This window comes from Castor canadensis, chromosome 10, assembly GCF_047511655.1.
Source record: "Castor canadensis chromosome 10, mCasCan1.hap1v2, whole genome shotgun sequence".
Lineage (NCBI taxonomy): Eukaryota > Metazoa > Chordata > Mammalia > Rodentia > Castoridae > Castor > Castor canadensis.
Window position 1 is genome coordinate 109524082 of NC_133395.1, and position 27715 is coordinate 109551796.

Consider the following 27715-nt stretch of genomic DNA (forward strand, 5'->3'; position numbering starts at 1 on the left):
TAAACTATAAAAATAATACTTTGGACATGTTGTGGGAAATCACTATGATTATTATAGTTGTATAGTGGTCAAATACTGCATTAATAGCACAGCATGATTTTATACCTTTTTTTATTTAGGAATGCATGTGCTTCTATTCAGAGAAATAAGACCTATGAGATCCAGTGTTCATGATTTATTTTCCTAAATATGGTCTTTTGCTGTAAAAAAATACATCATGCTTGGCAGAATCATCCTAAATTTATGAATGATTATCAGAAGTATAAAACATGACTTCCCCTGCCTATTTAATATCATGGTCAAACAAGGTCTATTCTTCAGTGCTCAGTACTATTACAGGGTATTCACACTTTCCATCTAATTGCGTTTTTATCAAGTGTCTAGGACAGTGCTGTGCTTGCGTCATTTAATCCTTGCTGTAGCAAGTTTTGCAGATGATGAAACTAGAGCTGTAAGTATAACTCACTTCTTATAACTGCTCAGTTGACAGTGGAGAGAAGAAGCAGGAGTGTAAGGACAAGTCTCACTGACTTCTGAGCCCTTGCCTTACCTACCATTCACCCTGTGTCTAAAGGAGATGAGTGGTGTTGTATCTACTCTAATTATTTCATTTTCATAATCATATAAACATATACCTTTAACTGAACATTAACTCCAACTGGTTCACTAATGCATTAGGGACCAGTATCACTGAAATTGCTTTTCCTTTGCTCTGTTCTATTTGTACATATAAATAGCCAACCCTTTGAAAGAGTCTGTGCTGTTCAAAGGCAGTATTTCAGAGTCTTTTCCTTCTTGAGTCTCTATATGATGACTCAAAAGGAGATACCATCTTTATGTGAGGGACAGGAGTTAGGATATCAAGCTGGAAAGTACTATTTGTAACAACCTTTTTGCATGAGTTTAATTTCACCAGACTCAGAACAAGGACAATTGTCATGTACATCTTGTAGCTAATTGTATTTCTTGCACTGTCTTGTAGTTACTCTTAGTGTGATTTAGCATTTCAATATTTTGTATTACCATAACAGTGAGTTTGAACTTAAAGTATTGAAATGTTGCTGTAAGGGTTAGGGTAGGCAAGAGGAGCAGTGTTACATACTGATCTACAGATTTCTCTTAGAGAGTATGGCAGAGAGAGAGGTTGCTCAGCAATCAAGGAGAGTCTCATTCTGGGATACTGTTTATCTTGCAGGTTATTATTACATAATAAAGAACTCACTACAACTGAGAGATTAGATACATTTCAGTTTTATCTCTTAAATTATCATTAAGCACTATTTCTAAATTATTTTGTGTTCATGCTGAATTAACAAAAGCATTTTGTAAAGTCAGAAGCATACTACAAGGGTTTTGTTTGAGTTTGGTTTGGTTTTCCATGTAGTTCCTCTACCACTACTAACTTTGCTTCTGTTTATCACTTTGTTCACAAGACTTTGATGACTGTATGCCATAGACGGGGTTTTCAGCACTCTTTTTTTATTGGCGTCTAGTAAAATGAAGAGAAAGCTTTAAAAAAGAGCTTCAACAACTTTAGCAGAGGAAGGAGAGTTGAGTGACTGAGAAGTTAACTAGATGAAATCTTTGTAGAAGACTTATATTTTAAGTCCATCCTGGTTGACCAGGGTGAAGTGAATTTGTGATTTCTGCATCCTTATTTAAAGTAATATAGACCCAGGTCATAGAATATAATTATCATTCTATATGCAGACCAATGAGTTCAGTAAGACAGGGTTACTATTTTGCTTTCTTCAAAAGGAAAATTGACCTAAACAAAGTCTTTTTTTTTTTAAATATACACTGGTTTGGAGATGCTTCTAAAAGTTGGAAATCCTGACTATGAAAATGAGTTTAAAGACATGATACTGCTATTAAAGGTGTCAACACAGCGTGTTCTGCACAATGAGAAATTATAGCTGTGGTGGGATCTGATCCTCCTCAGGTATAGTTTTACCTATGTTGAATTCTAATGACTCTGAAGATTGGAATAAAGAAGTGTTATATTTCTATGAAGTTTTACTTGGAAAAAAATCCTTTAAAACAAAAAAAAGCAAGTATCTCTTTGCTTTTAAAATGTTTCAGCCTGCATGCATTTAGGATTGTGTTTATTTCTAATCTCATTGCCCTAAGGAAAAGATTGTTTTCCTTTTGGTGCATAGTCCAAGTTGTATATCCATTTGCCTAGATATGTATGTACGTTTAGATATCTATTCTTAACAATGATTTCAACTGATTATTTAATTTTAATCTGTTTTTTTTTCTTGTTTGTATGAAAAGTTACTCCAAAATTTCTTGACTCTTTAAAGCCTTATTCAGAAGAAATTAGACTAACAATTAATTGAAAGAAAACAATTATTGGTAAATTGAAAAAATATCAGTAATGAATTTTAATGTGTAAAAGTACCCATACCCTTTTTATTGTTCATGTCCTTATGTTGATATTTACAGAGATGCAGAATATATGTCAGACATATACTTCTGTGCTGCCCAATACAATAGCCACAAGCTACATGTGGCATTTAGCATTTGAAGTGTGCCTAGTCAAAATTGAGATGTGCTGTGTTAAAAAACACACTAGATTTCAAAGACAGTACAAAAGAAAGAACATAAAGTATTTCATTAATATTTTATCTTGATTGTATATTAAAATAATTTTACATTCATAATAAAATATTACGTTTAATTTCACCTGTTCCCCCCCTTTTTTAAATTGCAGGTGAAGTTTGCATTTGTTACCCACATATTTCTATTGGACCATAATGGTCTATGTCTGTATATTTATGCTTTACAAACAACAACATTTTAACTAGAAACCCTTTTGAATAACTTTTAACAATAACTCTGATTTTAATTTCTTAGTATGTCATATGCTGTTTTGCAACATCAACATCATCTTTTGATTCTTTTTATTGTTGTATCCAGTGCAGTGGTACTTTAAACTACCTCTTCCTTTGATACCAGTAAGTCTTCTAGGAATTTAAATAGGTCTCTGAGAAAGCAATACTTGAGTTTCATTCAGATGTTCAGCAGATCATTATCCCAAATAATGGTGTTAAGTGCTTAGATAGATCAATGCTTCATGTCTTGAATTACTTGTCATTTCCTTATAAAGATGTTTTAAGAAACTGCTCCACAGGATCCCTTCTTTCATTATTTTCTTGCAAAAAGTAACATAATCCTTTATTAGTTTGTTGGAAGTCAGAGAAGAAAAGCCTCTCATATTAGCAAAAACAAAATGTATTTCCAGGCACTGAGAATAAAAAGCAGAAATAATCATGAGTGATAGATAGTCTTTTGAACCTTAATTTTTCAAATAAATCTTAAATGGGCTATCATTCGGCCAGTGACTTTAACCTCAATTTTATTTTCCCACTATATTTGGGTCCAGGTTGTCATCAGCTACCATGAGGAAACCTATGTAATTCCTAAAGAGAGAAAAGTTGCACCGTTAGACTTTATAGTATGGTAGTCATGGAAGCATCAGTTATCTTCATCAAGGCAATTCAGATTTGATTATTGTAGAACTGTGTTGAATACCAAACCAATGGAGTACAAGCTGGAGCTAAATCAAGGGATTGTCATTTTTGTCAGATGATTAGGGCTGGCTTGGAAGAGATATGAAAGGGTTGAGCTGTGTAAATATTCTTTCAGCAGAAAAAGAAAAGGTCCATCATGGCCATTAAGATGCAGCTTGTTAGCTTGATGAATTTCAAACTATTTAACCTTTGCAATTATATTCCCCTCATTCTCCCATGCCTACATGCAAGTAAATCAGTGCTTTAGGATTATCCAAGCATTGATACCACTAAGCATATTGATAATTTTCTATTAAGATAAAATATAGCCTATTTGTACCTAAATAGATCTCTCAAAAGACTTAGTTGTTACCTGAATTATATGTGTGGGTAAACATTAGAACACATTTGTTTATAAGTTTTTAAAACTTTCTAATGGCAAATTGTGAAATTTAACATTTTAGAGATGATGGTATTCATTTAAATTATGCTATGAATACATTAGAGCTTTATAAAGTAGAAGTATATTCAATTTTTATTGTGTATGAGGGCCTTGGTACATTTAAATAATTAACATCGACACACCCAACCTAATGATTGAAGACATTTCTACAATGTTATAAATAATATTAAATACCAGGAAAAGTAGTGTTATTGCTGCTTATTAAAAAAAATGTGCATTGGTCAACTTAATGGTTATCCTAGTAATATTTTCACTACCTTACATATTTTTGGCTCTTATTAAACTCATGAATAAAAAAATACATGACATAGAAATTGCTAACTTTAAAAGAATTGTTGAATTCTGAAATAATTCATTCATTTGAGGAGAGGAAAGACACAGTGTGCCATCTAGTGGAGATACTGTGCATTCTAGTCATCAAAAACTAACTGCGGTCCTTATTCTTCATCCAAAATGTGGCTTTCTGGACATCTTGTCTCTCAGCCCTTGATGATAATTTATGCTTATGTTAAATCTCATGTAGTCTTACAGTTTTGTCATAACTTTATCTCATTTTGGAAAATTATATTTGAAAGTGACCAAAGTCATAAAAAATTAATGACAGGAATAAATCCATTTGAACTGTGAGACAGGTTAAAATAAAATATCTTTAAAATTTTTCAATTTTAATCAGTACTAAGATCAACTGAGGAGGAATTTAAACAGGAAAAGCAAAGTCCAAACATGCTAATTACTAAATTTCATTACTAAATGTATTTTCTGAAGGAATATAAAAATGATCATTGCTGTCACTTTATATGTTTGTGAATAATTTAAATAGCTTTAAATATATATATTTAATTTATTGCTTCTTTTTTCTTTAGAGAAACCCAAGGCCAGTGACTTACCAGTTCCATCCCAATTTAGACTACTACAAAGCACGGGGAGCAGACCTTATGAATAAAAGCCGGTAAGTCCCCTTTCTCTAATGAAGTTATGTCACAGACATAGTCTCAGAGGTCATCAGAAAATTTTACACACTTGCTAAAAACTGTTTTTCAGGTTTTAGCATATCAATGACTAATATGCACAAGGAATTTTGGTTAAATTAAGTTTTTAAGGCATAAGAAAATGGTATATTTTGGTGTCAGTGGTAAGATGAAAAATTAAATAAATGTAGCTGCACTTTTTACACTATGAAATTAGGCAACTTCATTTTTTTAACACTAATAAACCTGAATAAATTGTGCCTACTTGGTATAATCTCTTTCTAAATCCTTGCTGTTGATTGAAAACAGGCAGCTATATAATATATTTTTAAATTATTTCAGTAACAAAATTAAAATTGGGTTTCCCAACTGTCTTTAGAACTACACAATAATCTTATAAATGCATCTTGTGTGTGCATTTGTGATTGCATGCATAGAAATTTTAAGGATCACTGTAGGAATAAAAAAACATTAAAATCCTGCTTTTTAAAGAAATTAACATTGGCGTAAAGGGTTGATGAACAGTTTTGTTCTTTCATAATACTGTACTCACATGTCTCAAGAGTTAACTTGTCAAACCAGAACCATTTCAAATTAGAATATAATTTCAAAGTTTACTCACGAAGACTAAAGTGTTAGCAATGATAAATGCTGCCAAGTTGTCCGAATTTTCTTCCTTAAACATTTTTCCTGTGTGCTAGCTTTTCTTCAATAGAATTCCACAGCCTAAGTATACATTTATGAAGTGCATAGATGTAATGTGTTCTACTGTTACTGGAGAGTTAAAATGCCTGCCACACAGGAGCTCAGTCTAAAGAGTAAAAAGTTTACTTTAAACTTAGATTTTGAATCCTGTTATAACAATAAAAGCAATGTAATGTAATGTTGTTATTACAAAATTGTCCAGCCTTGATTGAAATCTGTTTCTCCCATATTTAGATATACTCTGTAATTATGAGACCAGTTCCATAGCCCATGAGACTTCTTCAAAGCTCTCTTCTGTTAGTTCATTTCATCTGAGTCCTGTTTCACATATAAAAAGCTAATCCCTAAAGATACTTATTCATTCCCTTCAACAAGTTTTCATTGAGTACCACACTGATTATTTTAGGTACTGGATATGCCCAGTGAACAAATTACTTTCAAATTCCTGCCCTCAAGAATCATGCAGTCCTCTGCTCACTTGTATTTCTTTTTCCCTGTGTCATGTATTTAGTTTTGATATGTTTAAAAGAACAAAGTATTTTAGGCTTGCTTGTTTGTTTGTTGATCTTGGTCTTTCTAGCTGGAAAGTGCAAATATAGTCCCTATCAGGCTATTTTTCACAAAACAGCCAGAGAAATCTCAATTTACAACAGACTATGTCACAACACCTCCACTTAAACCTTGCCATAGGCTTCCTGTTGTTGTTGACCATCACTAGATCAGTAATGATTTTTTCCTGACTTTTTAACCTCATCTCCTGGCTCCCCATTCTCCACTCCTATGCCAGCCATATTCGCCCTTGTTGCTCTTGTTTGGGGCCTTTGCACTTAACTCTTCCCTGCTGCTAGATCACTCTTCCTATCCCACCTTCCCATGTCTTTTCTGGATAGATGTGGAGCTATGCCCAGGCCCTCCTCAGAGAAGCCAGTCTCCACGCCTACCTGTCTTCTTCCCTGTTCTCTATCCTATTGTTACATCATCCATTGTGTATCTGTCATGTTCCCCCACCTCTCCCACTAAAATCTAAACCACTTGAAATCAGGCATTTCCTCTTATTCACTACTTCATAGTTCCTAACAATGCCCAGTATAGGATAGACACTCAATAGTTAGTCATTTTGTATATTTTTTTAATATTTTCAACATCTTTTTTCCCATAAAGGAAATGAATGATACCCTTTCCTTTCTCCCCTTCTTGTTCTTATTTCTTTTCCTATTAACCTGCTTTTCCTGCATTTTTCTTTTGCAAAATTTTGATTTTTCTTTACATATTTACTTTCAAGCACATTGAGATTCTTATACAAAATAATCATTTTATGATTGGAGTGAAGGTTTTTGATCATCTCTTTTACAACTTCAAAGTTTACAGTTGAAATTGAGCCAAATGAAATGTAATTTGTGATGTGGAAGACATCACAGGCCAATGAATAATGAGAGCTAATGGATAGCATTGCAGAAATTGGCAAGTCTTTGAAAAGGTATCAACTTAAAACCATACCACCTGCCAAAATAAATTCCAAAGAACTCTCAAACAAGCAAACATAGAAATAAAATATAAGTGCCTGACTAACAATTACTTGAAAACTTTTAGCCTTGAAATTAGTGAAGGAAATCACCAAGAAAACAACTGGTACATTTTACAATCCAACAAAAATTAAGTAGATCCACTTAAAATAAGGTAATTTGAATCAAAAGATAGAAAATTTCTACTTGTAGTGGATATACTGACAAAGCATAAAACCATTAAGGTATACAGAACATACACACTTAAATAAGAAATATAAGGTCCTGTCTCAGTAGCCATTCCATCTCATGCTATGCTCTGTTGGATCCTCCTCTTTCTCTAAATGTTGAAACATTCCCAGACTTCTCTTCTCTTGTCTCTGTACTCATTTCCTAGAGGACATAATCCCAGTTCATAGCTTTACATACCATCTGTGGCCAAAGGGTCCTCAATTTATGTCTTAAGCTTCACACCTCCCTTGAATGGTAGACTTATATATCTTACCTCTTACTCATTCCTTCTAGATACCTACTGTAATTTCAAATTCAGTACTTTTCAGACTGCACTCTTGGTTTTTACCTCCACAACCATATGCCCCAGTGTTTCTCCATCATGTAAACAACACTACCTAGTTCTTGTGATAGGATAGGTAAGACACCTAAAAAACCAGATAGCATTTGTTGCCCTCAATGCAGAGAAACTAAAGCAGATACTTTAAAGCAACTGAGGCCAATAGGAGAAGGGGACCAGAAACTAGAGAAAAGGTTAGATGAAGAAGAATTAACCTAGAAGGTAACACACATGCACAGGAAATCAGTGTGAGTCAATTCCCTGTATAGCTATCCTTATCTCAACTAGCAAAAACCCTTGTTCCTTCCTATTATTGCTTATACTCTCTCTTCAACAAAATTAGAGATACGGGCAAAATAGTTTCTGCCGGGTAACGAGGGGGTGGCGGGGAGAAAAGGGGGGTTGGGTAAAGGTGGGGGGAGGGGGGAGAAATGACCCAAACATTGTATGCACATATGAATTTAAAAAATACATAAAAATAAATAAATAAAATAAACAATTAGAAGAGGAAAAAAAAGAATTATGATAGCTTCTCTTTTACATCATATATCAAGTCTACTAGCAAATCCTATTCACAATATGTTCTGAAACAAATTACTTTCCTTTCTGTGTACTGCTAACACCAAGTCATTGTATCATTGTTCACCTCACGACTTGTCTCCTCACTAGTCTCCCTGCTTTCTCTCCTTCTTAAAGACTCATTTCCACCCAATAGCCAGATTAATGTCAGATTATATCCCTCTACTATTCAGAGCCCTTTAATGACTTTCTAAAACACTCAAGACAAAACCCAGCAAAATCCTTTCCATGGCCTGCAAGGCAGACTACACCATCTAGCCTCCTGCTGTCTGTCCAGTGACATTTGCTCCTACCACTCTCTGCACTTGTTCACTGGGCTGCAGCTTTCTGTTCCTCAAGTGCAGAAACATGGCTCCACTTAGGAGCTTAGACTTGCTTTTTCCTATACGTAGAGTGTTCACACCCCCCAATCCACATGTCACACACACTACTCAGTCTCTGTTCAAATACCAGGTTTTCTCTGACTGTTCTATCTATAGTAATAAGCCCCTTCATTCTTGGTTCCTTTAGCTTGTTACCATTTTTGTTTGTGTTTTTCATACTGATACCCACAACCTGAAAAGGTATGTTAAGTTTTTTATTTAATTAGTTATTTACTGTGGGGAAATTTTTGGGTCCTGCACTTGACTATAAACTCTTCATTTGTCTTACTAATTATACTGCATCACCTAAAATTATTCCTAGAATACAGAAGTTATACTCACAAAATAAGCATTTAAAAGGCACTTCAAACTCATACTTAATCAAAGGAATGAAAATTAAAACAATAGAGTACCACTTTCACCTTTCATATTTGCAAATTAAAAAGCAGTAAGCCAGCATTAATGAAGGTACGCAGGTCCCCTTAGTCACCAACCCAAGGGAGCATAAATTGAGACACACTTGATAATTTTGCCAAAGCTTTCTTCCTCCTCCAAATGTAGCCCTCACAGCCACCACATTATGCCCTGTTCATCATGATCCACTCTTTTTCTGTGGTCAAAAATTGTAATAATAGATAGGCAAGGTAGCTTCTACTCAGGAACAAAAATCAGGAGGGTCATGATTCAAGGCCACCACAGGGCAAAAAGTTAATGACACCCTATCTCAATAAGCACACATGCACCTATAATTCCAGTTGCATGGGAGGCATAGGTAGGAAGTTACAAGCCCTGGAAAAGTTATAAGACCCTATCTGAGACCAGCCCTGGAAAAGTTACAAGACCCTATCTAAAAAATAAGTAAAAAACAAAAAAGGACTGGGGTTATGGCTCAAGTGCAGGTGCTGAGACCCAGAGTTTAAACCCCAGTGTTGCCAAAAAGCAACCAACCAAACAACAACAAAAAAACACTAGTTGTGAAACCATTGTCAGAGTCACCATTTAGCTATGTAAGACCTAAGAATCTTTTACCAGGCTGGTCCTTGCCATACTTTCTTAGCTGTTTGGAGGCTATTAGAGAGTTGGGACATTGAGACTGTCACTGGGTAGCAAGAAGGGAATCATCCAGAAGCAGTAGCTGCATATACTCAGGAGGAAACACCCAAACTGCCCCAAAGTAAGTTATATAGGACACAGGAAGACAACTGCAGAGCTACATCAGTGGCAGTGGACTTGTATTTGTGTTACATATCCAAACAAGGATACAAGGATAACATAGGATTTCATGGATGAGAATATCTCAAAAACTGAGAAGCCCGATTTCTCTTTTCTTCTTTACTGTAAGTAGTCATGGAATTTTATATTTTTAAAGATGGCAATTTCCTATATGAAGTAGAATCACTTATCTTCCTGATTCCGGAACACCCAAGGATTTCCTGTTTTGAAAGAGACAATCCTTCAAACTGTGTAACACTTTTCTTATCTGTAGAGGTGGTGAGCTGAGTGGTAGCTGAGCTGTTATAGTGCCTTAAGAGCACATGTTACATTAGCCACTGGGTCCTTTTTATAGGTAGCACAAGTACAGGTCTTTGAACTTGCTTAAGCAGTTTCATATCGCCAAAATTAGGTATTTCAACTTGATTAGATTAGGTCTAAATAGAGATGGAAGAAACCAATCTTAGTTCCCTGATATCTCAGCAGATGAGCAGTAGCATTCTGTTCACTAACTAGCCAGCTTTCATCCACCACATCAGAGTTTCATTTAAATAACTTACTTGATTCTGATGATGAAAGATTCCAGAATTATAATTTTAGCAGGTAGGTCCTCTGCAAAAGGTCTCTGTTTGGACTACTACATGAGATCTGAGAAGCCAGACTCCAGGGAAGGAGTGTCCTGTATTCCTGTTAGACTCCATGTGTCTATGAAGTGGTGCCATCCATTCTTACCCCAAGAATGCCTACAGGTTAATCATTCACCCATCTCTCTTAGGGATCGCCCTTAAGGCAAGTGCTCCTCTTAGGGCCTCGCCTAATCAGAATATCCTGAAAACCTTCAGGTTTTCCAGGAAGCATGAAGGTTCTCCTAATAACTATAATCTTATACTGTAATAAGAACTCTGTGAGAGCAGAGACCACCTCTGTCTTTTTTATTGCTTTTTTTCCTCAGTACCTAGCATAGAGAAGAAATTCAAATATTTGTGAAAAGAATGAGTATTCTTTTAGCATCAATTGAAGAGTAATTCATAGCAAGCCCCTGTCACATGGAAGAAAATAAGGGAAGCAGGACAGTGAGGAAAAGAGAGAGAGAAGGATGGAATAAAGTTCCTTGAGCCACAAAACTTAGGAGTCCATAGTTATCAGTATTAGTAATTACTTGACTAATCAGAATTTCAAAGAATACTGATGTCTGTATAAATGGAACTTTGTGCATTTTGTATTCAAATATCTGAGTATTTGTGCTATAAACACGTCTATATTTGAAGTGTTCTCTCTGTTCTATCAAAGAGAATTGTTAATTCTTAACCAATTTAGGTAAATTGCTAACACTATCTTCTCTCTAGCCCAGGGTGCACAGATCTTTTTTTGTTCTTAAAAAAAATCAAGTATAATATGCTTTCAACGTACAGATCTTAAGATTCTTAAGTATTCAGGCTGATGAGTTTAGATAGTTATGCATGCTTATGAACTATCATCCAAAAAATATATCTGCAGTGAACAGTCTTTTGCCCTAGAATTAATTCCTTCTTATCCTTTTATATAGTCAATTTCAGTCCTTCACACTGCTTGAAGTAGCCACTTTCTGATTTCTATTACTGTACGTTAGTTTTGCCTGTTCTTGAGCTGCATATAAATGGAACCATACACCAAGCACTCCTGTGTTTACTCTTGCATTTCTCTCTGCATAATGTTTTGAGATTCATCCACTCTGTTGCATACACCAGTAGTTCATTTCTTGACAGTGTTCAGTAGTATTCTGTTACACAAATATACCACAGTTTATCTGATCTCTTGTTGATGGATGTTGGGGTGTTCCAGATTTGAGGTACTATGAATATGAATAAGGCTACTATGAACATTCTGTTGGAGATATTTTAGTGCTATTTGGTGTTGTCTGTGGATATGTTTTTCTCTTGGATAAACACTCAGATATCAAATTGCTCCATTTTTGGAAAGATATGTGTTAACTTTATAGAAACTACCAAACTATTTCACAGAGTAATTATGCTTTCTATTCACACCAGGATTATATGAGGGTTCAGATTGTTCTACATCCTTGCCAATATTTGGTATTGTCAATCTTTTTTATTTTATCCATTCTAGTTGGTGTTAAATAGTATTTCATTATGGTTTAATTTACATTTTCCTAGTAATTAATGATGTTTAGTCTCTTGTGAAGTATCTGTTCAACCTATTTTGAAATGGTTATCTTTTTCCTGACTTGCAGAAATCCTTTATGTATTCTGGATAGAAATCTTTCTCAGATATACATATTGCAGATATTACTCCCTAATATGTGCCTGCATAATGATTTTCTTTATGATATTTTGCTTGTTTTGTTTGGGGGGGGGTTATTTTGTCTTTTGGGGGCTAGTACTTGGATTTGAATTCAGGGCCTTGCACTTGCTAGGCAGGTACTCTTACCATTTGAGCCACACATCCAGCCCTTTTGATGTAGTTATTTTGGTGCTAGGGTCTCACTTTTTGCCAGAACTGGCCCTCACTGCGATCCTCCTGTTTTATGCTTCCTGTTATAGCTGGGATGACAGCCACATGCCTCCAGACTCAGCCTTTTCTGTTGAGATGGGGGTCTCCATGAATGTTTTGACTAGGCTAACCTTGAACCTCGAGCCTCCTGAACTTAGTCTCCTAAGTAGCTAGTATCACAGGGGTGATCCACCACACCCAGCTTACAGGAGTTTTTTGGTGAACAGAAAAATTTAATTTGATGAAGTTCATTTCATCTGGTTTTTTTTTTTTTTTTAAATTTCTAGTGCTGTTTGTTTCTTATGTAAGAAAACTTTTCCTACACTTAGTCTGTATTCTCATGAAACCTATGACCATCAGTCAGGTTCAGTGATTTCCTAGAACTTAAAGAAGCTGTTATACTTATGGCTATAGCATATTATATCAAAAGGATACAGATCAAAATCAGGAGGAAAAAAAAAGATTGGAGTCTAGGAGAAGTAGTTGTTCTTTCCCAGTAGGGTTCTTAATTCTCTTCCCAACAGTGTGTGACAGCACCTGCAAGGTGTTGCCAATTAGGATGCTCCCCCAACCCTAATATTTATTTATTAGGGGTTCAGGTGTGTAGGCCTAGAGTGCCTTAGCTACTCAGTCTCCATTCAACCAGAGGTCAAAGTGATAATGGTGTGTTTCAAGGCCCAGGAAAACCCATTGTTACCATAAACTATTTGGTGTGGCCCAAGGGCTAGGCTTTCACAAACACTCTTATCAGGAAAGAGGCTTAAAAATTATCTTCCAGGATTCAGTGAGAGGTCAGTCCTGAACATCCTCATAATGTGCAGGATCAGGACAACCCAGGACTGCTGAGATAATCCTTTACCACCAAGATACTCTGTATTGCAGTTGGGCACAGTGGCTCACACCTGTAATCCTAGCTACTTGAAAGACTGAGATTGGGAGGATCATGGTTCCAGGCCAGTCCATGGAAAAAAGTTGTTGAAACCCCATCTCACCAAAAAAAAAAGCTGGGCATGGTGGCACATGCTTGTCTTCCCAGCAATGGCAGGAAGCTTGAGATAAGAGGATCATGGTCCATCCTGGCCTGAGCAAAAAGTGAAATCCTATCTCCAAAATAACCAGAGAAAAAGTGAAAGAGGCATGACTCAAGTGGTAGATCACCTGCCTAACAAGTGCAAAGTCCTGAGATCAAACTCCAGTACCACCCAAAAAAAAAAAAAAAGATACTCTACTGTACTACCATTTGAGCTTAAATCTGTGATCCACCTGAAATTAATTTCTGTGTGCAGAATGAAGTAAAAGTTGAGGTTCATATTTTGCTATATAAATAACTAGTTGTTCAGCACGAGTTGTTAAAAAGCCTTCCCTTTTTGTATTGAATTAAGTTGAACTCTTGATGTAGAGTCAGTTGACCAAATAACATATGAGTCCATTTCTGTCTATCCTTTCTCTAATAACACATTGGCTTAAATATGTAGCTTTTTATCAAGTCTTGATTTTAGGTAGGCTAAATACAACTTTCTTCTTTTTTTATTTCAGCTATTCTACGTCATTTGTGATTTCAGATAAATTTTTTAATTAGCTTGTCAGGTTTTACAAAAATTACTGAGATTTAGATTAGAATTACATTGCCAGTTTAGGAACAAATAATGTCTAGCATTATTATATTATTTAATCCATGAACATGGACTATATCTTCATCTAGCTAACTCTTCAAATTCTTAGCAGTATTTTATAGGTCATATATATAAATTTATATATGTATATTTAAATTATATTTATGTTTATGAGATTCAGTTTGAACTCAGGGCTTCATACTTACGAAGCAGGCCTTCTTCCACTTGAACCATGGCTCAGTATGTTTTGCTCTGGTTATTTTAAAAGTTGGGTCTCAAGAACTGTTTGCCCAGGCTGGCCTCAAACCACAAACCTCCTGATCTCAGCCTTTCAAGTAGTTTAAGATTACAGGTGTGAGTCAGTGGCTCCTCGCTTTTTCTTTTTTAAATAAGAGAAGATCTTCCAGTTTTCTACATCTAATGTGTTCCATCTTATGCCTACATTTTTAAAATGTGATTGTTTCCTTTTGTGAATTCTCATGTTTCTTTATATTTTGTTGGCTTTGATACCCCTGCCATAAAGCCCTCACAGTTAACTGTGCATGTTTAAATGCAGTTTTTAATTTTTTTAGTTGTGAAGACATACAGTGGGGGAAAAAGAAGTGAAGAGGAGAAAACTCCTCAGCAAATGGACATCCCAGAATTCTGTCCTCTTCCATTCTGATGTGTTCTCCTAGACCAGAGAACCCCTAACTCCCTAAAGACTGTTAGTGTGAACCATGGTTACTCATTAGTGATTCATATTTTTATGTACATAAGGCCAGAAAATAAACTGGTTGAAGATTACCACTTAAGAAATAGAAACCTCAGAATTTTTTTCTATAGATAGGTCTTGAGAAGTATAATGATTTTTTTACTCTGTGATTAATGTACAATTGTGTATTATTTGTTATTGTGTTCAAACCCAAGTAGGTAAGCACCAGAGTGTGGCTAATCACCACCCATTCATCAGTGCCAGCCTTTTATTCATAATAAGCACTACTTCTTTTGCTTTGCATCACATTGAAAAAAAAAAAAAACTTACCTGCCACATGTAAAAAAAATTGTAGTATTTACAACTGAAAGGAAATTTTTCCTTGCAACTCATATTCATAAGGAATAAATAATAACAAGCCAACTTTTATCACTTAGTCTTAATAATGAGCTATAAAATCTAGACTTCCTTGAGAAGTGGAGTGAGTTAATTTTCTAAGATTAAAAAACCTAATAATATGGCAAATTTGAAGCCAGACCTGGTGGTTCATACTTGTAATCCCAGCACTCAGAAACTGAGCATGAGAATTACAAATTCAGGGCCAGCCTGGGATACATAATGAGACCCTTTCTCAAATAAAAGAGAGATAAGTGTGTTGCACTAAGATAAATTTAGTACACCCAACTTCAGAGTTACAGAATTAAGAATTCAAAGTCTTCAACTTAAAGAATTTTTTAGGAATTAACTATGAGCCTAGATGTTAGAATCATCTTGAAAAGTATCATGAATATTACCATAGGCATTAGAATCACCTTAAATAGTTTTATGCCATACCCTGACAACAGTTTTAAATTTCCAGTAGGCAGATATGGAGAAACACGAAAGACATAAGTGTGAGCCATAATTCACTCAAAGTAGATCAGTTATGACAGACTAGAAATATGCAGAGATACAAAGAGGTTATTGTTTCTGTCCCAAAACCAAGTTGTGTGTGTGCTTTTTCCAAGCACTCTATTCTTTGCACTTAAGAAAATAAATTTTTGGTAGTACTGGGGTTTGAACTCAGGGCCTTACACTTACTAGGCAGGCTGCCTCCCACTTGAGCCACACCCCAGCTCTTTTTACTTTAGTTATTTTTGAACAGGGTCTTGCATTATGCCCAGGCCAGTCTGGACCAAGATCCTCCCATTTATGCTGGGGTAAAAGCACACACCACCACACCCAGATTTTATTGGTTGAAATGAGGTTTCATGAGCTTTTTGCCTGGGCTGTCCTGAAACTACTATCCTCTCAAGTAGTTAGGATTACAGCCACGAGTCACTGTATCCAGTTTAAAAATTTTTTAAAACAAGTTAGATGTTTTTATGATATAAGAAAAGATGTATAGACAGAATTACATGAGAAAAAGATAGAAAAGAACAGAGAATAGAAAAAACATGTTGGAAGATAAGAAGGGAGAATAGAAATTGATGGTGTAAATAAGAGGCAAAGAAACTTGGTAGGCCCTTAGGTTTGGACATAGGGTTTGGCTAACATTCTTCAATGTCCTGGACTTGTATATAGACCTCTTACTTTGTCTTATCATCTAAATGATACAGTTAATGTGACAGTATGCCCCATATGGCATGATCCCTCAGAAACTCTAGGAGTTAGAAGAGGCTTTCACTTAATCTTGACTCTCACCCATGCCAAGACTAGAAATTTGTACTCTAAAGATCATTTCCCAACCTCTACTGTGCAGTTCCAGGACTGGAACACTGACCATTTTAAATGGAGCCTCTTTCTTCACTAGAGATTTCCCATACCATAGCTCTGCTCCCTGCCTTCTTTGACTTCTGAAACTCAGCTCAGCCTTTAAAGTCACACCAAAGAAGGGCTGTTCTTCCTCATGGCAGCACTTACAGACTTTTTTTAATTATGAATATTTTATTAGAATATATTTGTTATACCGGGGGGTTCATAGTGAGAGTTCTAATTAGGCTTATTGTGCATTGGCTAGATTACCCCCATCCTCTCTCCCCATTCAACCCCCTTAACCCTCCTCCCTGCCCCACTTAAAGCAATTGCAAGGTTTCTTTGTTCTATTTCATATAAGTATATGAAGTCAGTCAGCCATACAACCTTACCTTAATCTCCTTCATTCACCCACCCTCTTCCCCCCCACACACATATACACTGTATCTATTTTACAGTCCTCTTTTGTTATTAATGTTTAAGTCGATGTTCAAAGGGGCTTTTCAGTGTATCCCCGCTGTGAGTATACTTTACTTAGGTCTGTTCAACCCCTTCCATTACTCTCCCTTCCCCCTTTACCTCCTACCCCCCATTTTTCAACAGTTTTCAATACATGTCCTTATATCCTCTTCCTTCACAGATGTTATGTTTTACAATATTATTGATGCTCTATCATTCTCTTTTCCTTTCTCTCTTTCAGAAAAATAACTAAAAGCAAAAAAAGGGCTGAGGCCATGGCTCAAGCAGCAGAGCACTTATCCTAGCAAGTGCGAGGCTCTGAGTTCGAACCCCAATAATGCCCATATAAATAAATAGGAGAAGAACAGTGAGGAGGTTGAAAGTTAAATGGGAAGAATAATGGCTGGAAAAACTGGGGAGCAAGTCCTCCAAGACTGTTACAGAACATGTTTGTAATAGTGGAACTACTCTATGGAACTCTGGGAAAGAGTTGTCCTTGCTTCAGGGATAATGAAACTTAGGTCCTGACAGGGTAGATAACTTTCAAGGTCACACAACTCACTGCCAGAGGTTATAATCTCACAAATGGTTTAGGGAGCAAGTCTGCAGGCCAAGAGCCTTTCCCTTGGCAGGTTATGGACATTGAGTAATACATTTGGTGTACAGCTGTTGAGCACTGAGCATGCATTGTCCTCTGTTATATTCAGAGACACTCACATCACCTTGACAAAAACGTAGCAGATGTTAAACCCTAACAGGTAAGAAGATGCCTCAGAATGACTTGTTTTTAGTGAAGTATACTGGCTTCTTACAATAGATGACATCCATTCCCAATTAATTACTAACTAAAAATGGCTATATAAACCAGTCTAGTTTTCTAATTTGTAGTTTTTACAATCCCTCTGAAGAAGCAGAATATTTTCCTACTGTCATTCTTCTGCTCTATTTTTATTCAATAAAACAAAATGAGTAATATATTTAAACAAACAAACCTACCCATCTGAAATTTCAAAGTATACCTATAAAACAATTGGCTCAATAGACTATTAAGAAAATGTTATAATCAAATGCAAATGTGTAGTTTTTTTTTTTTACTTTTTTCAAAGTGATAGTAAAGTTTATTAGGAAAGGAATAAACTTTCAGTAGACTGAAAGCAGATTGTCTCTAGAGTGAAAAGGAAAACGACCAAAAGTGTAGCTTTAAACACTTAAATTGAAAAGGAGAGAGAATGAAGAATAAATGAATGAACTAATTAATAAATTCACCCTTGGAGAACGTAAGAAATAACATGAAAATATAAATCAGAATATGGAGAAAAATAAGTTGAAAACTGATTCCTCAACAAAAATACAGACAAGCTTCTAACATACTTCTATTTTACAAAGTGAAATAAATAAATACTAGATACATAATATCATATCCAAAAAAAAAACCTATAGCTAGAAAAAGATTTAAAAATGGTGTCAATATTTGGATACCAAGAGAGGAAGGGTGGTGAGGAGATTTTTTTAAAGGTGATCTCTTTTTTTTAAGCTTCAGAATACCTTTTAGAAATTGAATAAAAACAGGTCATGAGCTTGGAACTTAAGGCACTGGAGACTCTGGAGCTCTTTCAGTGGAGTGAGGACAAAATCCATGCTTCAGAGTGTCATGGAGTTCTGAGAGGTCAGAAGAGGGATCCCAGTTACCTATTTCAGGGTGGAGCAGGTGCTGCTTGAGGGGTGTGGGTGATACAAGTGGGAGTGGGGAGAAGGTGGGGAAAAGGCATGAAAGGGTGAACCTAGTGCAAATACTGTATACAAATGTATGTAAATAGAAAAGTGATATCTGTTGAAACTATTCCAGGAATGGGGGCAGGAGAGATAAAGGATAAAAGTAGAGGGGGTAAATTCAAGTATGATATATTTGATACATTGTAAGAACTTTTTTAATGCCACATTATACCCCCTACCCAGCACAGCAATAAAAAAATAGAAAAGAAATGAAATTGAACAAAAGGAACTCAAAACAATGAAGTCAGACCGGAGTTGAGTTGTGATACAGATGTTTAGAAGAGACTCCTGGATTTTCAGAAAATGCACCTGTTGCTGCTGATTTAATCTGCTAAATGAGGTGGTACCAAAAGTCAGTTCTTGGCACAATTTTAAAACAATCTCTCCTATGTGGTACTAGTTTTAGTAACAGTAAGAAGAGAATATAGTAATGAAGGACTGTAATTTCACAGAATCAGTTACTCATTAGATTTGATATTCAATGTCTTGTTAACTCCACATTTCTCTTCCTGTTTACTTCACTACTACACATTGCACTCCATCTTGAGTCCAGTCACTGCTATCCATCAGACGATTGCATTAATTTTCACATGACTTAATAGTACATATCACAGCCACTAGTACTTATTGGGAGCTATTTAGTCCTTCATGTAAAGAATACTGCTACTCGTATTTTAGACCTAAATTAGACAACTTTGATATAAAAACTGTCATGCCTGAAAAAACAAGCAAACAACCTATGCACAGCATTTGTTCCCTAAAAATACTTGATTTACAATTGTTTCTATCCTGAAAACACAGAGTCATCTTCAATAGTTGTTTTGAAAAGAGAGTATTCTTCTGGATCTTCTGGGTGGTGGATAAGGAGGAAAGTGGTTTAAAAAATGTTGAAAAAGGGAAAACTGTTCATCTTCTTTTAAGAGCAATTCAGATGAAAAATTGCTCGGCATGAGCTTGATCTATATGTTTTTTCATGGTTATCAGTAGTAATGAAGATGCATTAACCATATTCTCTTGATAATTCCATAGCTGTTTCTTAGTACTTCTATCAACATATAAATTTTACAACTGGCAATATGGGAATTTGACTAGTACGTTTCTGTTTATAAAAAATGGTAACAACATTATAACTTCTTCATATCTGTGAATTATGAATCTTGACTTGCAAACAAGCAAAACTAAAATGCAACCAAACATCAGTATCATCATGGCTGTAGTTTCTACAACTACTCACAAGAAATGGGAATGACTGCTGAGTGCAATGCAAACGCCAGGGGTGAATGTCTGCTTCATCTAGAATGTATGCATTCTTTTCATTTCATTCCTCCTTGTTTTCTCAGTAAACATGGCAGAACCTTCTCTGTCACCAACCTATAGTACCTATGAATTGACATTGCTCACTTCAGTAGCTAACAGCTAAAAGCTGGAAAGGAGACGGAACATAGCACTTGTATCCCGTCTCTACTAGCAATCATAAGTTTCTTAATTTTTGAAAGGACAGTAAAAGGCTCAGTTCTTTAAAGATGAAACTATTTGAATTCTTTTCATAGTTCATTGAGTTATAAATGAATAGATCTTTCTTTTATAAAGCTGAATTCCAAGTTTTAAATTTGATTTGTCCTTTCTCCAAAGCAATGTAAGACTCCAATATCAAGCCCATAATATTAACTAGTACCGTTAGAGAAAACTTCATGGAAGGAAGGAAGCAGTTCTCTTCTAGAGTGAGACCTAGTAATGCCAAGGATATAGCTGTTGTATAAAAAGTAGAGTTACTATGAGTGCTGTTAGGTAGATCTGAGAGAAGGAAATGATAATAAAATTCAAGTTAACTAAAATCATATTATAGGATCTTTTGCACTATTACGAAACTATACTGTTTTGATTAATGATTAAACTTTGGAATCGTCATGGAGTTGGACTGCCTTCTATAAATAATAATTTGTAATCATCTCTGCTTTTTAAGATAATAGCCCTGAGATATACTGCAAGACTATGAATCATCTAGGAAGTATTGTTCATTTAAAAAATATTTGGTATAGGCTAAAGGTATGGCTCAAGTGGTAGAACACCTTCCTAGTAAGCATGAAGCCCCAAGTTCAAACCCTAGTACTACAAAAAAAAAAAATGGTATCCTCTATTTGCCAAACACAGTTATAGCATAGGTGCTGGCAAACCATGAAGCCAGGGTGGGGGTGGGGGAGTGGTTAGTAGCTGCTGGGTGATAGAGTAAAACAATAATGAATCTTCAGGTCTATAATGTAAAAGTCATTGGTGGCCTTAAATGGTGTCAGGGCAATAGCAAAGAGGCCATAACCAGACCTTAGTGAGCTAAACACTGAGGAAGCAAAGTAACACATGAAAATATCTTGAAAAACCTGAGTAGGAAAAGAAGTAGAATGGTGACTAGGTGTGATTAAAAGATGAAAGAAGTTAGAATACACCTATACACAAACTGACCATGGTTGTATACAAATAAGAATGATACAGTAGAGAAGAAGATAATGGTGCAGGAAATGGGGGGGCTACAAAAGCAACAATCACAAAGGTTGAGAAAAGATGGGATTCCAAGCCCAAGTGAAGAGGCTGGTCCTGGCCAGGAGCAGGGAGCTTTCTTCCACTGTGCCAGGGAAAAAGACTTAGACTATGGGTAAATACAGCTAGCATTTAACAGGTATTTTAAAGCACCTGCACTGTGATGGGCAAGGCAGTATAGCAGAAGAGATAAAATTTCTTGCTACAAATGGTAACAAAATAAATAAATAAAATATGTAGGATGTCAGATGATGTAAAGGGCTCTCAAGAAAAATAAACCAGGAAAGTTGGGCAGGAGTGTATAGAGTGCTAGGGCAGGGGTGAGAGTGGATTGCAGTTTTCATAAACTTGTTGTAACTTGTATGAACTTAGTTCATTACCCTTATAAATAGGTTAAAACAGGTTTTAAATATGCTCTTATCATATAAAAACATATTAATATATGTTTTGGTTGGTATATGAAGTGCCTTACAAAAAGGCTCAGGTGGTGAAGTCTTGATTCCCCAGCTGGTGGATCCAACCCATTGAGAAGTGATTGGATCATGAAGACTTTGATCTAATCAGTGGATTCATACATAATGTGATAGCATTATTGGGAGGTATTGGGTGCAAAGTAGAAGTTGGGGCCTAGTCGGAGGAAGTAAGTCACTGGCGACATAACTTTGAAGGGTATATCTTAGCCTGCCCTGTCCTGTCTTCCTGGTTGCCAAAAAGTGAGCATCCTTGCTCTACCACATGCTCCTCACCATGATGATTCTGCCTCACCTTAGGCTTAAAGCAATAGAGTCAGTCAACCATGGACTGAAACCTCTGAAACTGTGAGCCAAAATAAATTTTCCCTTCCTTAAGTTCTTTATGTCAGGTATTTTGTCATAGTGAGGAAAGGCTGACTAACACAGTATATTTCTTCTCTACTAGACAATATGTCTATTTTGAGTAATTGTATCCTCAGAACCTAGCACAATATTGGCAACATAATATGTCCTATGGAGGGAGGGAGGGAAGAAGAGAGGGAGAGAAGGAAGGAAGGAGGGAGGGATGAAGGAAGGCTTGTTTTCCATAAGCCATAATTTTAAGAGTCTCATTATTGTGTAAAATGGCCTTTTCCAAGGCAAGAAGCAAGGTATGTTTTTAGAGCAGTGGAGTACATGAAATAGAGCATCCTCTAATTTAAATAATGACTCTACACTTCATTTTTTTTTTTGGTTTGTTTGTTTCTTGTCTTATAGGAGCAATGCCAAAGGTGCTCCTCTGAACATAAATAAGGTCTCCAGTAGTCTGATTAACTTTGGAAGAAAGTTGATTTCCCCAGCAATGGCCCCAGGCAGTGTGGGTGGCCCTGCACCTGGAGGCAACAGTGGCAGCTCTTCCCCTGCTGCGATCCCCACCAGGGCCTCTGCAGAAGCCCCGAAGCATCATTTGCAGCAGCAGCAGCAGCAGCAGCAGCAGCAGCAGCAGCAGCAGCAGAGGCTGATGAAATCGGAAAGCATGCCAGTGCAGTTGAACAAAGGTAGGAAACAACACTAGTAAGTCCAAAGAACACACAGGGTAGCCTGGGATTTCATCTCTGGTCTATGAGGAACCAACCTTCCAGAAGCAGAAATTAATGAAAACTTAATTTTTAAAAACGTATTGTATGTAAGCCTTTTCAAGATGGAATTTCAGATACTGTATTCTTCTTTAGAACATTTTACAGGATAGTTCATGAGGTATTTTTAGCAGTTATGTCCTAGAACACTTGCATTTTTGTCCTGTGGATGCTCCTACTATATGATGGCATAAGCTGTCATAACACAGAATTTGAGGTCAGTTGGCTGCGTGCTCTGCAGCCGTGAATCATGGTGCTTCTGAGAGAGCACTGCTACCTCTCAGAAGAGACTGAGACCAGGGCTTCACTAATCATAGCACTCAGCAGTACATCGGAGTGGTTTGGAGGAAGCATGCCACTAGACTTGTCGTTCATCCCCCTGGCTTCACCTCTTAGAAATACAAACTAGAGTCTTAAGGAGGAAAAAACAAGCTAAACAAAATATCAACATCCAAAAGAAGTTTTGTAGTAAAAGTCATCACTGTATGATGTGAATGCCAAGGAAATCTAGGGTATGTCCTGACCCATATCTCACATTTAGTGAGGGAAAGCTGCTCCTGGTGGCACTCTTGCCATTGTGCTCAGTCCTTTTCTGCTTCTGGCCTTCCTGGTGCTTCCTGGTGCTTCCCTCCTTCATGCTCTTACCTGTAATAGAAGCCTTAGGTTATACCTAGAGCCTCCACACTCTGATTTTCCACTTATTTTCAAATAAGTATAATATACTAGGACCCTCTATTCATAGCAGATTAGAAACAGCTACATTTATTTTTAGTGGTGCGATTCTGCTAACCATACTGTAGAAGCAAGAAATAGTAACATGATGGCAGAAAACACACCACAAGCAATCCTGAGATCTCAGAAAGCACAGCAGACCAAATGTCCTGACCCAAGTCTTATTCATGTCTTAAAAGGATCCCTGTACTACATTAACACTTAGTACTTAGCATTAACTAACAACAGCAGCAATAATACTGCCAGTAAGGAGACCTTAAAGTTTACTCCATATACTCTGCTCAAGAGCATTACATCCACACTTATTAAAAATAGTATAAATTGGCATTTAACTTGGTAAGTTTTAAATGGACTTTTTGCCCAATGACGCAATTTGCCAAGTGTTACACAAGAGCGAGTGTGTGTGCACGTGTGCAGCATGCGTGTGTCTATTCCTCCACTGGCTTATATCATGTTATCTATCCTTTCTATATTTTTTTGCCTGTATGAAACACTAGGCTTCATGTAATTAGTATTTAAATTTTTATAAGAATATTCAGTTTATCTTACATGAGAATATCTCATTTGAAATTACTTTCTTTTTAATGTAGAGCTGTCACACATGATTTAAGGAAAAAGAGACTTCAAATCATGAGCATACTGAAAATGTATTTTAATGCCAGAAGACATGCCCACTTCCAGAATGGAAATGAATGTTATTTTATATATTCCTTAATTGTACTGTTTTATTGTTCTAAACAAATATGATTTCAATATTGCTTTGATAACAAGCTTTAGTCAGTTATAATTCTAACTGACGGCAGGCAAATGAGTCAGAGAATCTCTTAATGCTGGAGCTTAAATTTTCTGAGGAACCAAGCCAAATGATTATAGAAATATAAAGTTGTGTCTCTAAGGAAATGTCAAGTATTAATATCGCAGTGAGAAAGGAAGTGCACGGAGATGGAACAATTGATGAAAACAAAGTCCCCAATTATAAGGAGACCACAGAGCATGTAAGCAAAATATTTGGAACACTGGGGCACTTTGTAACTAATCCCTGTCCTGAAAGAAATTGGCCTTGTTTTTATTTCTAGCTCATGCTTCTCTGTCACGATATTAAAAAAGCTTGTCCGCCTTCATGTTAAAGATAAATATTCCTGCTAATGCTTCTCCCCGCATAAAGGTTTGAAAAAATAAAAGACAAAAAGAATAGTTTGTAGAGGTAAAAAATGTGTACTTCAAGCTACTCCTTCATATTCCCCAAACAAGCCCGGAAGCTCTCTGACTCTGTTTCCTCACCTGACACAAGGGTCTGGGCTGAGCCCTGTGGAGTCTTACAGGGACTTCTAAAAATCTACAGTTCTTGTGGTGAAAAATAGATTAAGTAACTTTGCCATGAAGAACCGGTCCCAACACTGGTTCTTGATACTGGCATTTCGCACGAGTTCTCTTTCACACTACCGCAGACACGTGCACCCTGGCACCTGAAGTCAGTGAGCACTGCAAGTCTGTCAGGAGGCTGGGCTGGAGGTGATTTCCAGTCTCCTAGAGCAGGCCATCTACCTGATGCCTTTGAGGAAGTATAACGTGAGTGCCTTTTTACTGTAGTCTGATGGAAACTTGAACCTTGTTTTTGGAAAATGCTTGTTTCTAAAGACAAAAGTGTTCATGGCGTTCGTAGGTTACAGTTGTTTGTGCTTGTAAGGTAGAAGTTGGGTTTGTAACCCAGATTCATCATGTGTTGCTTAAAATGCTTTGGATAGTTTGTGTTCCTATTGGGGAGAGATAGTAAAGAAAGAAGAGGCAGCACAGCTATTTTCCATAATTGTTTTGGTGATATTTATATTAAAGTAAATTTTCAGCCAGGCACCTGTAATCCAGCTATTTGGGAGGATTGCAGTTTGAGGCCAGCCTGGGCAAAAAGTTAGCAAGACCCCATCTCAACAAACAAAATAATCCTCAGGTTCATTGCAGTGGTTCATTTCTGTAATCCTAGCTATGTGGGAGTCACATATAGGAGGACTGTGGTGTGATCTAAGGCAAGCCCAGGCAAAAAAAAAAAAAAAACAGAAGACCTTATTGAAAAGTAACTAAAGCAAAAATGGCTGAGGGTGTGATTCAAGTGGTAGAGAACCTACCTAGCAAGCATAAACCCTGAGTTCAAATCCCACTACTGCCATAAGTAAACTAATTAATATAGTTTTCAATCTGTACATATATACTAAAAACTGATCTAGAATCAGCAGAGTAAAATGAACAACAGATAGAGTTGAAAATCTCCTTCCAAGTGTACAGACAGTATCAGTCAATTTAGAGTTAATTGTATTACAGAAATTCAGATCCTGACCATCTCCACTAGAAGCTGATTACTGCTTGTTTGCTGTTTGCACCTGTGTATAGATTTTATTTCGGTTACGAGGGAATATCAGTGGATGTACTGGTACTGTTAAATTTAACTGATGAGGATGATATCACTACAACTCAACTATTTCCAGATGACCTCACCATGACGTGAATCATAATTGTAGTGAGTGGCCAGGACACGGAGACATGTTGCTTAACTCAAAAATTTCTTTTATTTACTGCTGTATAAAAGGTAAAGGAGAAGCAGGGTCTGTTAATTGTAAATTATCATGCATGGAAATGACCAGTTTTCATTGTTAATCTCAAGACAGCACAGTTCTTCAGATGATATCTCTCCTGAGAATTATTTTGTTGACAGTGACTGTGCTCAGTGTTGAACTTTGTTATCCAGGAAGGAAACTAAAATCTTCCTTGTAAATGTTAGTGCACCTCAAACTCTTCACAGGACTTTCTGTTGCTACCTGTCTTTGTTTTCTGGGTTTTTATCAATGAACTCATTTTTCCTTCCTATTTCCTTTATCTGTGTTTTTAATGGTTTTTTTTTTTAATGTGAGCTCTGTGTTATTTTAAGTATTTTCCGGGTCCAACCTGTAAATGAAATCTTGCCTATAAGTACCTCAGATTAAGGATATGCAGTTCACAGATTTATTTTTACAGGTTGACATTTATAAATACATGTGGTAACTTCTGGAATCTTTTCATTAGCTAATATGAAATTAGAACTTATTTAGGGCTTAAGGAGTTTCTTTAAAGTTTAGTTAAAAATAAATTTGTCTAATATAGGAAGAAACCAGTTTCAAAAGAATGCCTATTAATAAATGATGTACAACTTACATTTACATAAAGTCTTTTAAAAGGAAAGAAATTATAAAAATTACAGCAATGTTTGTAGCATCATGAAATCTGCTCAGAAAAATCTTCTGGTTGCTAAAGTTTCCTGTATTTCAGTAGTAGAAGCTTGTTTACCATTTCTTTAGGAAAAACAAGCACAAAACCTTTTTAGGAAACACTTAAAAAATTATTTCCTTTAAAAATATTTTAAATAAATTTTTCTAAGCAACTGTATTTTCTGTTGAACTATATTTTTAGTAATCGATTAAAATATTACAACATTGAGCATGAAAGAAAATTAAAGTTGATTATTTTCTTTTCATGAAATCTAATTACTTTTTCTTATAAAATCCAGGCGATGTAGTTACAGGAAGCGATGCTCAGGTTACTGTTCCTGTCCAGACCCTAACTGACCTCCAAGGTACAGTTGCCATTAACAACATTGTCTAACAGCATTGTCATGTGTTGCTCTCGCTCTCGCTCCAGCACTCTCTCTCTCTCTCTCTCTCTCTCTCTTCTTACACACTCTCTCTCTCTCTCTCTCTCTCTCTTTCTCTCTCTCTCTCTCTGTGTCTCTCTCAATTTTTCCTGTTCCCCTCTCCATTCATACTCTGTATTAGCTCATTACCCGTGTTCACCCACTGGGTGTCACTGTTGTGTAGAACAAACGTCCCCTCTCCGGTCATACCTCTGTGATGCTGAATTCGGGCTTAGTAAGGGCTTTCTATTAAGCGAGCTCAAGCCTCGTTGCTTGCAAAATATGATTCACCCCATGTTTGTTATTTTATCATTAAATTTTACAGCATAGCTGACATCAAGTTGTCCTTTTGTTGCAGAGCTATTCTGTAACAGTATTTGACAAGTTAGTTCTGAAATTAGACAGTTTATATGTTAAGATTAGCCATATTTTACCTAAGGAAATTGCAGCCTGTTTTTGAAATGTTTTTAAGTACAGCCTTCATATTAGGAATTATATTAATACAAAATATCCATATGCAGTAAGTGGCAATGGTTTCAAATAAAAAGAGAACATTTTACTCTTATAT

The 27715-nt window shown here is 36.2% G+C and overlaps 1 protein-coding gene across 2 annotated transcripts in view; it reads left to right on the forward strand.

The window, feature by feature from the left end:
* Positions 1 to 27715, forward strand: part of Tbc1d5 (TBC1 domain family member 5) — a 545741-nt gene that overhangs the window by 447596 nt on the left and 70430 nt on the right. For both annotated transcript variants that reach the window (XM_074043845.1, XM_074043844.1), the window contains 3 exons: positions 4842 to 4927; positions 22402 to 22682; positions 27025 to 27090. In XM_074043845.1, coding sequence (XP_073899946.1) covers positions 4842 to 4927; positions 22402 to 22682; positions 27025 to 27090 — 433 coding nt within the window. The remainder of the gene's footprint in view (positions 1 to 4841; positions 4928 to 22401; positions 22683 to 27024; positions 27091 to 27715) is intronic.